Source organism: Schistocerca cancellata, chromosome 4 (genome assembly GCF_023864275.1).
Source record: "Schistocerca cancellata isolate TAMUIC-IGC-003103 chromosome 4, iqSchCanc2.1, whole genome shotgun sequence".
Taxonomy (NCBI): domain Eukaryota; kingdom Metazoa; phylum Arthropoda; class Insecta; order Orthoptera; family Acrididae; genus Schistocerca; species Schistocerca cancellata.
In genome coordinates, this window is record NC_064629.1 from 502,509,510 (window position 1) to 502,524,690 (window position 15,181).

The window sequence follows — 15,181 nt, forward strand, 5'->3', positions numbered from 1 at the left end:
GGTGCGTATTTCAGTTAAAATTACTCAAGGTGAAAACGGGCCTAGATCGTAACTGAATTCCTATGAGAGTTTTTCATTAAAAATATGCTGCGTAATTAGCTCCTTTCCTATCTCATATTTATCAAAAGGCCTTCTTGCAAGCAGGTCACGAGTGGCTTATGTACAGAATTGCAAACCAACGTCCATATTGTGCAGGGTCCTGGAATATGTTCTCTGTTCGAAAGTTATGTACTTCCTCGTGAAAAAGAATGTGCTCTCAGTGTATTAGCTTGTGTTACGCCACCATCACCAGTGTGAAACACAGCTCACGTTTCTCACGCACAATATGTTTTTAATTAATAGACAAAACCAAGTACGTAGTACGTCTGGCATGTTTCCGAAAAGCAACACCGTACCCCACTGTCATTTGATAACCAAGATACGATCCTACGAAGTATAATTTCAAATATACGTTGACTCGAAGAATCTTTGACAGAACCCAATACGTAACATTGAAATTTCAGTAGAACCGACAGTAACTTGTGAGATGCCGAAAGGGAGCGTAAAAGAGCAGCTAATGATCGCAATATACGTAAAAGACTGATCAGATAGCTTCCGTAGCACTCTCGGGTTGTTCACTGATGGTATCGATACCCCTAGAAAAGTTTCGTCGCTGTTAGTTGTAATGAAATTTAGACAGTATTTCAAACCCTACATTCGAGTAATACATCGAAGAAAATCTGGAACCTCAGAGCATTGCCTCTCACAGTTACAGATAATGCATTACAACAGTATAAATGTCCTGGCGCAAACTTCAGGCTATTGGGACTGTCTCGATAAAAGAATCGATTGAAATACGAGTATACGACAAATTCATCAACCGCGACTGCGGCTACAACCTTAGCACGGACTGGGAACCCGCACTTCGGTTAATTAAAAATCGAAAAGAGATACCTTGCAACAACAACGAACTGGCTTCTGATGCGGGTACAACATTAACGGATACAATGTGCAGTGAACACGTCCCCGGGCGAGACCCGGGAGATAAAAAGCCACGCGCATCTCATAATGTAACGTGGTTGTTTGCTGAAATGTAGTCATGTTAAACAGAGATTCGGCGGTACGACCGATAACCGGAAAGTCAGACAATATATTTGCAGGATTTTGCAGGTAGACATTAAAAGTTCTTCGTAATTTCATTTTAGTGAACATAACTAATTCGGGCACAACAGATAAACTCTTAATTGCGAGGGTGAAGCGCTTATTTATTAAATATTGTCCCACTATACTATTTCTAGTCCAGAGTTGTCTACAAAAAGATGAATAGTGGTTAGGGGAGAGACATTCACTTCTAGCAGAAACGCTACAGTCAATGACAGTGTCGTACTTATAAAATTTATTTATAATGCACGCGATGTACTTGACGCTTTTCTACCTTCGACTGGCACTTACTTACAATATACTGTAGATAAGTAACACTGCTGGCAATTAAAGATGCAGTACCATCAAGACAAACGTCAAATTAGAGTGAAGACCATTGAATGCTTGGATGGGGAAGAGAGTAGTATTTCAACGCAACCTCACAAAGTAGGCAGAAGTAACGTCATCTACACGTTGTATACCAGGTGTCTATCCTATGGGTCGTCAGGTGCATTTTTCCTGGTGTTTCAACAGATATTTGCAATTTCTTTTCTGTGCGATGTAGCCAGAGCTAGCTCCAAGAAATCCTACTTATCATGTCTTTCACACGACGTACAGAATCGACGAAAAGTGTGGGATTGTTTCCTATTACAAACTAAATTATTTTTGAAAGTGAAGATACGACTTGGCAAACAAATGGTAATGAGATGGGGAGTTATTAATATCAATGGGGGCTACTCTGGGAAGAAGGTAGAGCTGGCAGAGGCTGCAAGTAAGATGGGGCTGGACGTTTTAGCTGTTAGTGACACTCGGGTAAGGGGTGAGAAAGAAGAGGAAGTGGGAGAATACAAGGTCTACCTGTCAGGCGTCAAAGCAGGAATAGCACAATGGGGTGTAGGGCTTTACATCAGGAAAGAAATGGAACCCAGCGTAGTTGCAATAAGGTATGTAAACGAACGACTGATGTGGATAGATTTGACAGTGTCTAGCAAGAAAATTAGGATTGTGTCAGTATATTCGCATTGTGAAGGGACAGATCAAGATAAGATGGATAGTTTCTATGAGGCACTCAGTGATGTAGTTGTTAGAGTAAAGGACAAGGACAGTGTTCTGCTCATGGGTGATTTTAACGCCAGGATTGGAAATCGAACAGAAGGGTATGAAAAGGTTATGGGTAAATTTGGAGAGGATATGGAGGCCAACAGGAACGGGAAACAACTCTCGGATTTCTGTGCCAGTATGGGCTTAGTAATCACAAACTCCTTTTTTAAACATAAGAACATTCACCGGTATACTTGGGAAGGCAGGGGAACCAGATCTGTCATTGACTATATAATAACAGATCAGGAATTCAGGAAGGCTGTTAGGGACACACGTGTATTCAGGGGATTCTTTGATGACACTGATCATTATTTAATCTGCAGTGAAATTGGGATTGTGACGCCGAAAGTGCAGGAGGTCAGGTCCATATGTAGGAGGATAAGAGTGGAGAAACTTCAGGATAAGGAAATCAGGCACAAGTACATAACAGCGATCTCAGAAAGGTACCAGTTAGTTGAATGTAGTCAATTACAGTCATTGGAAAAGGAATGGACAAGGTACAGGGACACAGTACTAGAAGTGGCTAAAGAATGTCTGGGAACAGTAGTGTGTAAAAGTAGGATGAAGCAAACAGCTTGGTGGAATGATACAGTCAAGGCAGCCTGTAAAAGGAAAAAGAAGGCGTATCAAAAATGGCTACATACCAGAACCCAGGTAGACAGAGAAAGTTATGTTGAAGAAAGAAACAAAGCCAAACAGATAATTGCAGCATCCAAGAAGAAATCGTGGGAAGACTTTGGAAACAGGTTGGAGACTATGGGTCAAGCTGCTGGCAAACCATTCTGGAGTGTAATTAGCAGTCTTCGAAAGGGAGGTAAGAAGGAAATGACAAGTATATTGGACAGGTCAGGAAAACTGCTGGTGAATCCTGTGGATGCCTTGGGCAGATGGAGGGAATATTTTGAAGAGTTGCTCAATGTAGGTGAAAATGCGATCAGTAATGTGTCAGATTTCGAGGTAGAGTGGGATAGGAATGATGATGGAAATAGGATCACATTTGAGGAAGTGGAAAAAATGGTCAATAGATTGCAGTGCAATAAAGCGGCTGGGGTGGATGAAATTAAGTCGGAACTCATCAAATACAGTGGAATGTCAGGTCTTAAATGGCTACACAGGATAATTGAAATGGCCTGGGAGTCGGGACAGGTTCCATCAGACTGGACAAAAGCAGTAATCACACCAGTCTTTAAACATGGAAACAGAAAAGATTGTAACAACTACAGAGGTATCTCTTTAATCAGCGTTGTGGGTAAAATCTTCGCAGGTATTGTTGAAAGGAAAGTGCGAGTATTAGTTGAGGACCAATTGGATGAAAATCAGTGTGGGTTTAGGCCTCTTAGAGGTTGTCAGGACCAGATCTTTAGCTTACGGCAAATAATGGAGAAGTGTTATGAGTGGAACAGGGAATTGTATCTATGCTTTATAGATCTAGAAAAGGCATATGACCGGGTTCCTAGGAGGAAGTTATTGTCTGTTCTACAAGATTATGGAATAGGAGGCAAACTTTTGCAAGCAATTAAAGGTCTTTACATGGATAGTCAGGCAGCAGTTAGAGTTGACGGTAAATTGAGTTCATGGTTCAGAGTAGTTTCAGGGGTAAGACAAGGGTGCAACCTGTCTCCACTGTTGTTCATATTATTTATGGATCATATGTTGAAAACAATAGACTGGCTTGGTGAGATTAAGATATGTGAACACAAAATAAGCAGTCTTGCATATGCGGATGACTTAGTTGTGATGGCAGATTCGATTGAAAGTTTGCAAAGTAATATTTCAGAGCTAGATCAGAAATGTAAGGACTATGGTATGAAGATTAGCATCTCCAAAACGAAAGTAATGTCAGTGGGAAAGAAATATAAACGGATTGAGTGCCAAATAGGAGGAACAAAGTTAGAACAGGTGGATGGTTTCAAGTACTTAGGATGCATATTCTCACAGGATGGCAACACAGTGAAAGAACTGGAAGCGAGGTGTAGCAAAGCTAATGCAGTGAGCGCTCAGCTACGATCTACTCTCTTCTGCAAGAAGGAAGTCAGTACCAAGACTAAGTTATCTGTGCACCGTTCAATCTTTCGGCCAACTTTGCTGTATGGGAGCGAAAGCTGGGTGGATTCAGGTTACCTTATCAACAAGGTTGAGGTTACGGATATGAAAGTAGCTAGGATGATTGCAGGTACTAGTAGATGGGAACAATGGCAGGAGGGTGTACACAATGAGGAAATCAAAGAAAAACTGGGAATGAACTCTATAGATGTAGCAGTCAGGGCGAACAGGCTTAGATTGTGGGGTCATGTTACACGCATGGGAGAAGCAAGGTTACCCAAGAGACTCATGGATTCAGCAGTAGAGGGTAGGAGGAGTCGGGGTAGACCGAGGAGAAGGTACCTGGATTCGGTTAAGAATGATTTTGAAGTAATAGGTTTAACATCAGAAGAGGCACCAATGTTAGCACTGAATAGGGGATCATGGAGGAACTGTATAAGGGGGGCTATGCTCCAGACTGAACGCTGAAAGGCATAATCAGTCTTAAATGATGATGATGATGATGATGATGAGTGAAATTTTACGCTCGCATTCGATAGAGCGGTTCCAAATTACTCAAGTGCGTTAATCGTTTTATCGATATGTATTAATACGAGCAGTAAAACCCGTACTCCAACAACGCCTGAGTAGCGCTTCTGTGTGGCGGTAGCAGGCAGCTTGGGCCAGGACTCTGGCGTCGCTGATGCAGCAGTTGTTATTCTTTATGTTTCATTGTCCCTGTTAAAACACACTGATGAAATGAATATCGCACTAGACTATTTTGGAACCACTCTGTCGAATGGGCACGTAAAATTCCACTTTAAAAATCATTTTTTTTGTAATGGGAAACAAACCGACGCTTTCCGATGACGCTGGACGTCGTATGAAAGATATGATGAGCAAGATTTTTTTGGGCTAACGCCAGCTAAACGCTTCATAGAATAAATTGCAAATAACTGCCGAAACACCAGAGAAAATGCGCCTGACGTCTCTTCGGAAAAAAACCGTGTCAGAAAAGATTATGCATAGCGTTTTTAATTCAGAAATCGCGTTGGAATTTTAGTTGTTTCTAAGAAGCTTGTGTTATGTTTCGTGTAAGAAAGCGAAAATTCTAGGAGCACGTGTCGGAATTCGTTAGCGACAGGATCGAGGCCTATCGAGACAGCGTTTTATCGTTCCGCAACATTGCTGCTCACGTCGGTCGGGATCGCACAACCGTCATGCCAGTACGAATTGACAGATTCATGAGGACGCGTTCTCAGTGCCATGCAGGATCTTTGTATAACCACGCGACTAGTGCCTCAGAGGACAGAAATATTGACTGCTCGATAGTGCACGATCGTTCTGCCACGTTACGTACCTTGAGGCAGAAAATGGGTTTATTTGCAGCAAGACAACTGTTCTCGCGGACTGTGCTGCTCCGTCTGGAGCACCGCGTACTATCAGCAGGGCGACCACTGTTGAGGCTTCCTCTGACGTGGTCAGTGACAACACTGGACACAGGAGTGTCTCCACGTCGTCTTTACAAACGATTCTCGGTTCCGCGTAGAGAATCACAATGGACGTACCGTACGTGGTTGTTCTGAGTACATTAGATGTTGCCAGATTACATTTGTCATAGTCGAATGGACCCAACACGATCATACCTGGTTTTCATAGACGGTAATTCGAACGGCGGTCGTTCGTGTTAAAACCTGTGACTGTGCCTTGGTTTCGAGGCGTCTGTAACATTATCGTTCAACAAGTTAACGCAAGTTCGCATTTTTTCCGTGCTATCATAACCTACCTCGACACAGAGTCTTCGACTGCTGTCCTGGCAAGAACGGTCCCCAGATCTTTTACCTACTGAAAACATCACGCCATGAGCTGCCGAGAGATTACCATTCCACCAGTTGCCAACCACTACGTTTGATGAACACTGGCACAAAGTTGAAAAACCATGGATTGACGTACCCATACTGTCATCCAAGCTCAGTTCGACTCAATGCCCAGCCGGGTTAGAGCCATTGCTGCTGCCAGAGGTGGTAAATCTGCGTACTGACTTTATCGCCCTATAAATTCCCAAATCACCGACTAATTAATTCTTATATTCCTCCTGTCATCCTTCTTAGTGTTACATCGCTATTTAAATGAGCAACAGTATATATGCAAGTTTATACATACTAACCTTAAATTAGTTGCTTTCGGCCTGAGGAATGTATGCGCCTAAGAGGGTGTAAAGAGACTTGAAATGGTAAGGAGGAAGTTGGGTTGGTCTTGGAAGATACTATTGTACCGGTTCATACTAGATAACGGGCAGAAAGCATGAAGGACCTCACATTACTTATAATTCATCTGTTACACAGTGTATACCTGGCAATAGTGCATAAAAAACAAGATATTCACTTTAAATTTCATAAAATTATGGACAGCCAATATTAGCGTAATCAACTCTTTTCTTTTACGTATGTTCTAGCTTTGCTGTTCTATCGTGTATGGACATCGTTTTACTCAGAAATAAAAGTACGGAAATAACTATAACCATAATAAACCAACTCTCAATCTCTTGTCTGAAATATATTTTCGCTGCGGAAATCTTACATTGCATGTCACATTTTATGGTACTATTTGTTGTCCTGCATTCCGTGTTTTGTAGAGCCCAAGTCCGTTGCGTTACAGTGTTCCTACCTGTGTTCATGTTTGCGTGACTGCCCGTCGTCTAGCATGAATCAGTACAACAGTATCTTCCAACACCAAACCTCCTTCCCCCTACCATTACAACGTATAGAATTTCTTAGAAGTTCAGAAGGAGTGTTATCTGATATTAGTTTGATAGCCTTGCTGTGTCAACCACGGTATCATCAACTCAGATATTTCAGTCGGACCAGGGGAAAATTTAATCAATATGTCTCGAAACTGACTGGCTGAAAATGCCTCTATTTCCTTTACTGCGAGTGACTCTGTGGTTGGCTGTTCCCATTCCAGTTTCTTTTTTTATTTTGTAGCTCTTTCAAGTCAAGCGTGTACCTGTGATGAGAAGAAACTGTGGCCTGTTGTGCTTCGTCAGCGAGAAATTTGAGTTATTCGTGTACTTTGAGCAAATGTAAATTGGAAAGCCATGTTAAACAATTTACAAACCACATTAGTCTCATTCAGGAAACAGGATGCAAAATAGTAAGAAAGAAATGCGTCTGCAGCACACCACACTACACTTCAATTCATACCAAGAAAACATCATTGTTCTTCCAAGCCTGCGCTCGGTAGAGACATAAAATACGACATCTCTTGATTTTTAGAATGGCATACTTCGTTTAAGGACAATTTCCACATTCCATAAATTTCTTGTAATCTATCCCTCCCCTACAGAAGACATATTCATCCAATATAATCAAATAATTTTCTTTTTCAGTGTCATGGCCTGTTTTTTTTTTCAGTAACATGTGCTTGTGTGTTTCCAGCTATTTGGTGTAACCCCAAACATCGCATGAACAAAGTGGAACCGAGCAACTGCATCGAGCAACACCCAAAAATTCCGGCAACCTCAGAGCCTTGCTACGCCGACTGTACGTATAACTGCGTGGTTTCCGAGTGGTCAGAATGGTCTCCGTGCACTCACAGCTGCCTGGAAAGCAAGAGGACACGCGAACTGATTGGTAACAATGCGAAACTTAAAACGTATTTTTATGTAAAAATAACAAAAACTATGGTGTAATGTAATGTCTGTAGAAACATTTTAAGTGCATTGTAGTTTTTACACATATTACGCTGGAAATCACTTAAGTAATTATTACACGCAGATATTACATTCTTTGCGATACTGATAATCAGCATATATAAATATTTCATAGTCATAAAGGTCATCTATCTGTATTTCAATCTCCACGTCCAAATATTAATTCCTTAAACAGGACACCTCGGTTCTGACGCCTCCGAGTCTCCGCTGAAATTTGTACGGCCCCCGGGGAAAAGGGAAGCCTTCTTGGTTCGGCATAAACTCACACTTGGTATGGCCTAACTGGTCAGTCGGGACGTACTTACACACACATCTTGAGAAATACTGCTTTGGTTGACAGATACAGGGGCTGGACAAAATATAGAACCAGCACGGTAAACGCCTACTTGGATATAAATGAAGATGCTAGCCAATCCTGCAGGATGCGCTGCTGTACGTGACCACGAACGGCACCTGTTTAATGTCGTCAATACGTTGCAAGTATCAGTGGTGGTCAAAAGAGTGTTCTGTGTAATACCAAATGCGTTATGTCGGAACTCAGTGAATTTCAACATGGACAAACTATTGGTGCATGTATGGTGGGTGCTTCCGTAACCAAGGTAGCCAAAGTGTTTGATGTTTGAGGAGGCACCGTGTAGAAGATTTATACAGCATACAGGGAAAGCGGAAAAACAACATCCGCTAAGTAACAACGCGGAGGAAAGTGTCTGTTGAGTGATCGTGATGGATGGTCGTTGAAGAGGATTGTGATGAAAAATAAAGAGGCCGACAGCTGCACAAGTCACTGCAGAACTGAATGTCCCATTCGCAAACCCTGTCAACACCAAAACAACAAGAGTGGAGCTCCATAAGCAGGGAACTGTAGGGCGAGCCGTAATTCCAAAACCACGCATTAGCAATGAAATTCACATAACAGGAAAACATTGTGCCGACGCAATAAAACCTAGAATTTGGAGCAATGAAAGAATGTCCTTTAGTCGGATGACTCTCTTTTCACACTGTTTCCCATTTCTGTTCCAGTTTCTGGTCCCACGAGTGAAACATGACGGAGGTTCTATGGTTATTTGAGCATATCGCTGTATTCCATGGGCCCCATAGTTACTTTGACAGGTCGCACTTCTACCAAGGATTATATGAACATTTTGGTTGATGAGGTACATCCCACGGTGCAATGTTTGTACTCCAGTGGTGATGCTGTATTCCAAGATGACAAGGTCCTGTTCACACAGCTCGAATCGCCCCGGACTGGTTTTGTGACCACAAGGATGAATTATCACATCTCCCCTGGTCACCAAAGTCACCACATCTCAATATTATTGAGACTTTGTGGTCTACTTCGGAGCGAAAGGTGCGTGATCGCTATCCACGCCCATCATGGTTACCTGAACGTGCCACTGTTTTGCAGGAAGAATGGTATCATATTCGCTTAGAAACCATACAGCACCTGCGTTTATCCATTCCGAGACAAGTGAAAACCGTTTTGAATGCTAGCCTTCTCCTACGCTGTATTACACATGATAATGTATTGCGTTTTTGATATTTCCATATTTTTGTCCACCCCCTGTACCTGCCTACCACACGATAGAGAACACAAATCCGGGAGAAACCACGCCTCTACTGTATTCAGTTTTAGATCGTGACACTAATGCACTCAGAAAAAATAGTTTAGATTAATTCATGTCTAACGACATTGCTGACGAAAAGACGTCTCCCGTCGTAGTATACAGTCCCAGCCAGCTAGAGTGACTATCTAAACAAGACACAAGAAGAGCCACCTGTCACTTGTCTACTTCGCTTTATTTTCTGTAACTTTCATTCAAGGCTATGCGGTTGAATTTACAACACGTATAGACAAATGTACATTTCTCTTCGTGGTTCACTGAAAAAATAAATATTCGTCATTCTGAAGCTTTGGGCTGCATTTTTCTTTCCTACACAATCTCCAAGACGGATTTTTCAGGTTGTCGAAACCTTGTGTGACAATAATGTTTCACACATTTCTCCTGCACAATGCGAATAATCTGACAGAAGTAAGCTTTTACACAGTTCTCACCCTTGTTTAGAAAACGCACGATGTAATTTCAAACACAGAGATTAGACCAAACCTACACCTATCAACCTTTATCTAACTGCAACATGTTACCACCCATCGCACCAACGAACGGAGTTCCTCATGAAGTTGGCGTGAGGAGCGTACACGATTTCTGACGCAGACAGCTTAACAAGGAAGATTGTTTTCCGGCATTACATGTTCAAACAGTACGGATATTCTGCGAAGAAACCTATACCATGGACGGTGATACTGGAATTGGTGTCACATGACAGACGGCGCCATAAATCGAGCTAAAGGAGCAGCACACCACCCACATTAAAATCCGAATCCTATCTTGCACTCCATTAGTTCCTTCCTCATGCCAGAAATCTGTCTTCAAAAGAGGTAGAACTTAAAAAAGGTTCCGTATTAAGAGTAAGATTTGTCCGCCACTTGGAAATAGAACTTTTCTTCGCTCCGTTGTACACTGTTCAACCAGAATATTGCGATCGTGAATATATTGCGATTGAATATGTCCATCTTTGACACGAGAACAACGGCGACGCTTCGTGGCATGGAAGCAACGAGGCCTTGGTAGGTCACTGGAAGGAGTTGGCACCACATCTTGTAATGGTCGCCTGGTCGTAGATATAGCTAATTGCTATAATCGCACTATTTCACTCCCATTTACGGAGCTTGTTAGCACTTGATGTTAGGTTACCGCCATTAAAATGCATTGTGTTGTGGTAATCGCTGCTACTTGCTGGATCGCTGCTGTGTCTCGATGCTGATGCTGGCTCTAAATCTGGTTGTCTAGGGTTAAAAACATGAGGTCCCGTGTTTTTTATGTGCTTTTGATGATAAAGAACGAGCGAAACCAACAAATATGTAAACTTCAAATATTTATTACTCTGGTGGCCATCTTAATTCCACTGTCCACCAAAGACCATGACTCAACACAAAGTAGTACTTCCGTTACATGTTCTTTGCATTGTTTATCCACCTCAAACAATAACACACAAACACACTTTACCAAAGTGACATTCAGACTGCTCCCCGACCGTTCTTGTTGCTTGTATTTATAACATTGTCAAAGAACTACTAAAAAGAGATTTAGTATACAAGTCACATGTACATCTGTTATCATAATTTGTGCAGAAAAGTTATTAATTTGCATCGAGTGACATAATTTAACATGTTATTAAAATGACAGACAGATTTGTTGACTTGACAGAATAATTCTTTGTTACAAAAAGGCCGTTTTTTAGAAGTTTGTCAATTGACTTCTCTAATTCGCATAAATAAGTAAATAACATGAATTATTAAGAATTACATTGGTTTTCGTCTATAATAGGATTGATTACGTGAATACTGAGTGAAAACGCTCCTAGTGAACAAATAGGTTTCACTGGGTGATTTTTATTTAAGGAGATCCAAAATACCTAAGTTGGCCACTATTTTTCGTACTTCATATTAATTATTTAAGATGAACTTAGTGTTTTTACATGATGACATTTGCTGTATCAGTGATCAAGTGATATAAACTTTTGTGTGGGTCAGTTATTCAGTATAATTTAATGGGTTGACTGTTTATGGAGACATGTTATGCAATCATTGTTAACATACACAATAACTTTTCTATAATCATAAATACTCATTAAACTGGTTGAATTTGGAGGGTATGGCATACTTCGGTACAGTAAAGCCTTTAATATGTTCCGTTACAATACCCCCCTCGGGTAATATCATTTACAGAACGTTAATGATATTAGCCGACTAGGACAAATGTGTCAAATTGTTAAAATTTGGAAAAGTACTACTTTTACTATGCATAATGTGTATGTATACAAGGACCGTTACAACGTTTCAAAATGACTTTTTCCTGCAAATATTTTAGTTGTGTTGTTTCAAATGCACTTTGTGTTATGTCATTCAGTATGACAGCATAATAAAAATATTTAGTAATATATGAAAGTAAAAAAAATGTTAATCTTTGCTCCCAGTGAGCCACATGGAAAATGATCAAAAACAGACACAAATATATCAGATGCGATTTTAAGATATATAAAAAATATATGTAAATTATTTCAAAGTCAGTTCTCGTTGAGTCACAGATTAATCAAGATAATAGAAGGAACATAAATATATTACATAGATGGACAGGTCATATGTCCATAGGAAAATATTGCAACTGTCTGTTCTTTTTGAGCCACATAAAAGAAATGAAAACAAAGAACAGAATTATAAGTATGGATATGATATATAAACACAAACACTAGAGAAGTCACATGTATGAATATAATATGCATTTGAAAAAAAGGAAGAGTTTTTTTAAATATTGTCTCCCATAGCGAGACATAGTCAAGACAGTACAAGAACATATGAATGCCAAAATTGGACACTTAAATTGGTCACAAAATAACACAAACATCAAACTTGGTGAACATCTGATTAGCTGTAGAGAATTGTATACAAATCTTATGCCTAAGAACACAATAGTCACAAAATGATGTGTCTTGCCCAACAATTTTTACATTGTCTTTTATTTGGTGCAAGTATGTCCCATATTCAACAATACAAAAGGAAAGTAATAAATGTTTGTCACCTTGTTGCCCGTTGCAAGTAAAGAAGATGTCTCAAAATTTAATATTCAATAGTGACAATAAAAATATAAAAACATTCTCTCAGAGACCTGGAACTTTTCCAGGGTCTGTAGGATGAGTGGTAGTTGCTATTTGACACACCCAGTAAAAATCTTTGCTGATAACATGCTTTATGGAAAATGGGTAAGTAACTGTATTCAAACAGGGAAATGTGCTTAATCATGTTTATATGGTTTCAATTCAGTGATGTTTCTTAATCCAAATAACCTTCTTGATCTGGGAAAGATAAGTCTATACGCATTAGGATGTGGGCTTTCTTTTATTTCAAATGGACAAATGTCAATGTTTACTTTAACATATGGACAACCTAGCTTAACATCTTTGTCTAGTTCAGTATTTTCAAACAATAGATCATTTTCAATTTCTTTAGTTCCTAAGTCTACTGTCTCTTTCCTACTCTTAGACACATCCCTCTCTGTTTGCAAAGCATTGACATTTAAACAAACCTTTGTTTTCATCTGTTCCTTTTAACACTGTGTTGTCACTTAACAAACTACTGTTTTCACCCCCTTTTTTATAAAGTCCACTACGGATTCTTATCCACCATGTAGGATACAAGGTTGCACTTACCTTTGCTTATTCTTTCCAAAAGGCATCTTTGTTTATACAGTTTCCATAGTTGTTCCACAAAACTTCTAAAAACTTTTCCCCTTTTTCTTGAAAACACAGATTTACATTCCATCCCTTTATATTTTCATTAATATTATTATTATTATTACCATTCTCATAGATTAGTGTTTCATAGTTCCCAATAGGCAATAGCTTGTCCTCAGATACACATTCCCTAGTCTGCATTTCACTTAAATTAACCTCATTTTTACCCATGTTTGTCACATCACTTACCTTTACCACATAATCACTTTTCAATTCTACAAATACTTTTATTTCTTCCTCCACACTCTCATCAATAACATCACTTGATTTAGGATCATTATTTAAATGTCCCTCTATTACTTCTTCCTCCTCCTCCACAACAACCCCATCTTCAGTTTCCCCCCTATGTATCTGAATCTCAGCAATTGAGTCTTTGGCTCCATTAAACACTTCATCATCCCCCTTCTTATCAAATAAACCCCCCAAAATAGATTCTATTTGTGGTGTGTCTGACTTGTTATTAACACCAGTATCTTTTTCAGCCCAACTATGGAACTCTGCAATACCTTCAACTTCCGCACTTTCACTAACTACCTGTGCTTGAACACTGTTTTTATTAACTGTATCACTTTTACTCATAGTATCCCAAAATCTTTTATTAAATTCTAATTTATTCATTCTAACAACATCAGTATTTTCAGGGTACTTACTCTTTACATTGTATCTTCTCCTTCTCCAGTTTCGGTTATGTGTTGTCCTGTCATAATATTGTCTAGCCCCAAAACTACGGACATCTAGTGGGACTGTCCACCGTTTCTCGGCTGGTTCCCTCGGTCTGTCCGTTTGTAATTGTCGTTTTGTTCACTAGTTTCAACAAACCCCCTTCTATCTTGTTCTCTTCCCCAATACCTATTTCTATCTTTCCTGTTATCTCTCCTCCATCCTCCCTCCTGTGTATTGTTTCTGAAATCATTTTCATATCTCCTATCTCCCCTATTTGGAGCATTACTTCCAGAATTTTCAAAGTCTTTCCTCCCATAATAATCTCTATTAACATTCCTGTTCCACCCCCCATACTGGTTGTTGCCAGAGCCAAAACTTTGGTTATTTTCTCTTTCCAAGGCCCTATCTAATCTATCTACAAATTTCAGGAACTCTTCCATTGAATCGTCTGGTCCATGGACCAATTCCCACTGCAGTCTCTCTGGTAACCTTCTTTTTAAAACATCAATTTGTGTCATAATATCAAAAGAGTTATTCAAGTGAGCAAGTTTTTTCAATTGATCTCTGCAAAATTTTTGCATTCCCCCTACTTTCCCTCTATACACTGGTCCATTTAGAAATTCTGACTTTAATCTGGCTTGTATGGATTGTGACCAAAATTTGCAAATAAACTTAGCTTCAAACTCTTCAAAAGTATTCCAAGAATCATTATTCTCATTTGCCCAGGATAGGGCCTCCCCTTCTAGAAACCGTTTTACTAACTTAATTTTTATGTTATCTGACATTCCTTCAACAAACATATCCTTACATTGGTGAATAAAGTCAATAGGGTGCAGATTTTCACCAGGAAAGCATTTCACTTGGATGTGCCCATACATTGTATTTTGATTGTAAATCGTTTGTTTGGACATCAATGCGTCCTCCAATTGTGTATATTTAGTGTGTGTATTTTCTACTTTTGTATCTACATTAGTGGTATATAGGTTGTATTCTTGTTTAAGGTTTTTTGATGTTTTGTCTATTCTCTGATCTAATCTTTTAGCTTCAGTATCTACTCTGTTGTAGATGACAGCAGTGCTGTCTGTGTTCGCTTGTATGTTTTCATTTAAACTTTAACTTGAAATTCTTTTCTGAAGTGTATCAACTGTTCTCTAGTGTCCTTACTGAGGGTAGTTTTAATTTCCTCACACTTCTCATTGAGATGAGTACTTAATA

The 15,181-nt window shown here is 39.7% G+C and overlaps 1 protein-coding gene across 2 annotated transcripts in view; it reads left to right on the forward strand.

Moving 5' to 3' along the window:
- The window catches only part of LOC126183723 (thrombospondin type-1 domain-containing protein 7A-like), a 1,149,604-nt gene that overhangs the window by 935,370 nt on the left and 199,053 nt on the right, over positions 1 to 15,181 (forward strand). For both annotated transcript variants that reach the window (XM_049925914.1, XM_049925915.1), the window contains one exon: positions 7,680 to 7,874. In XM_049925914.1, the coding sequence (XP_049781871.1) occupies positions 7,680 to 7,874 (195 nt within the window). The remainder of the gene's footprint in view (positions 1 to 7,679; positions 7,875 to 15,181) is intronic.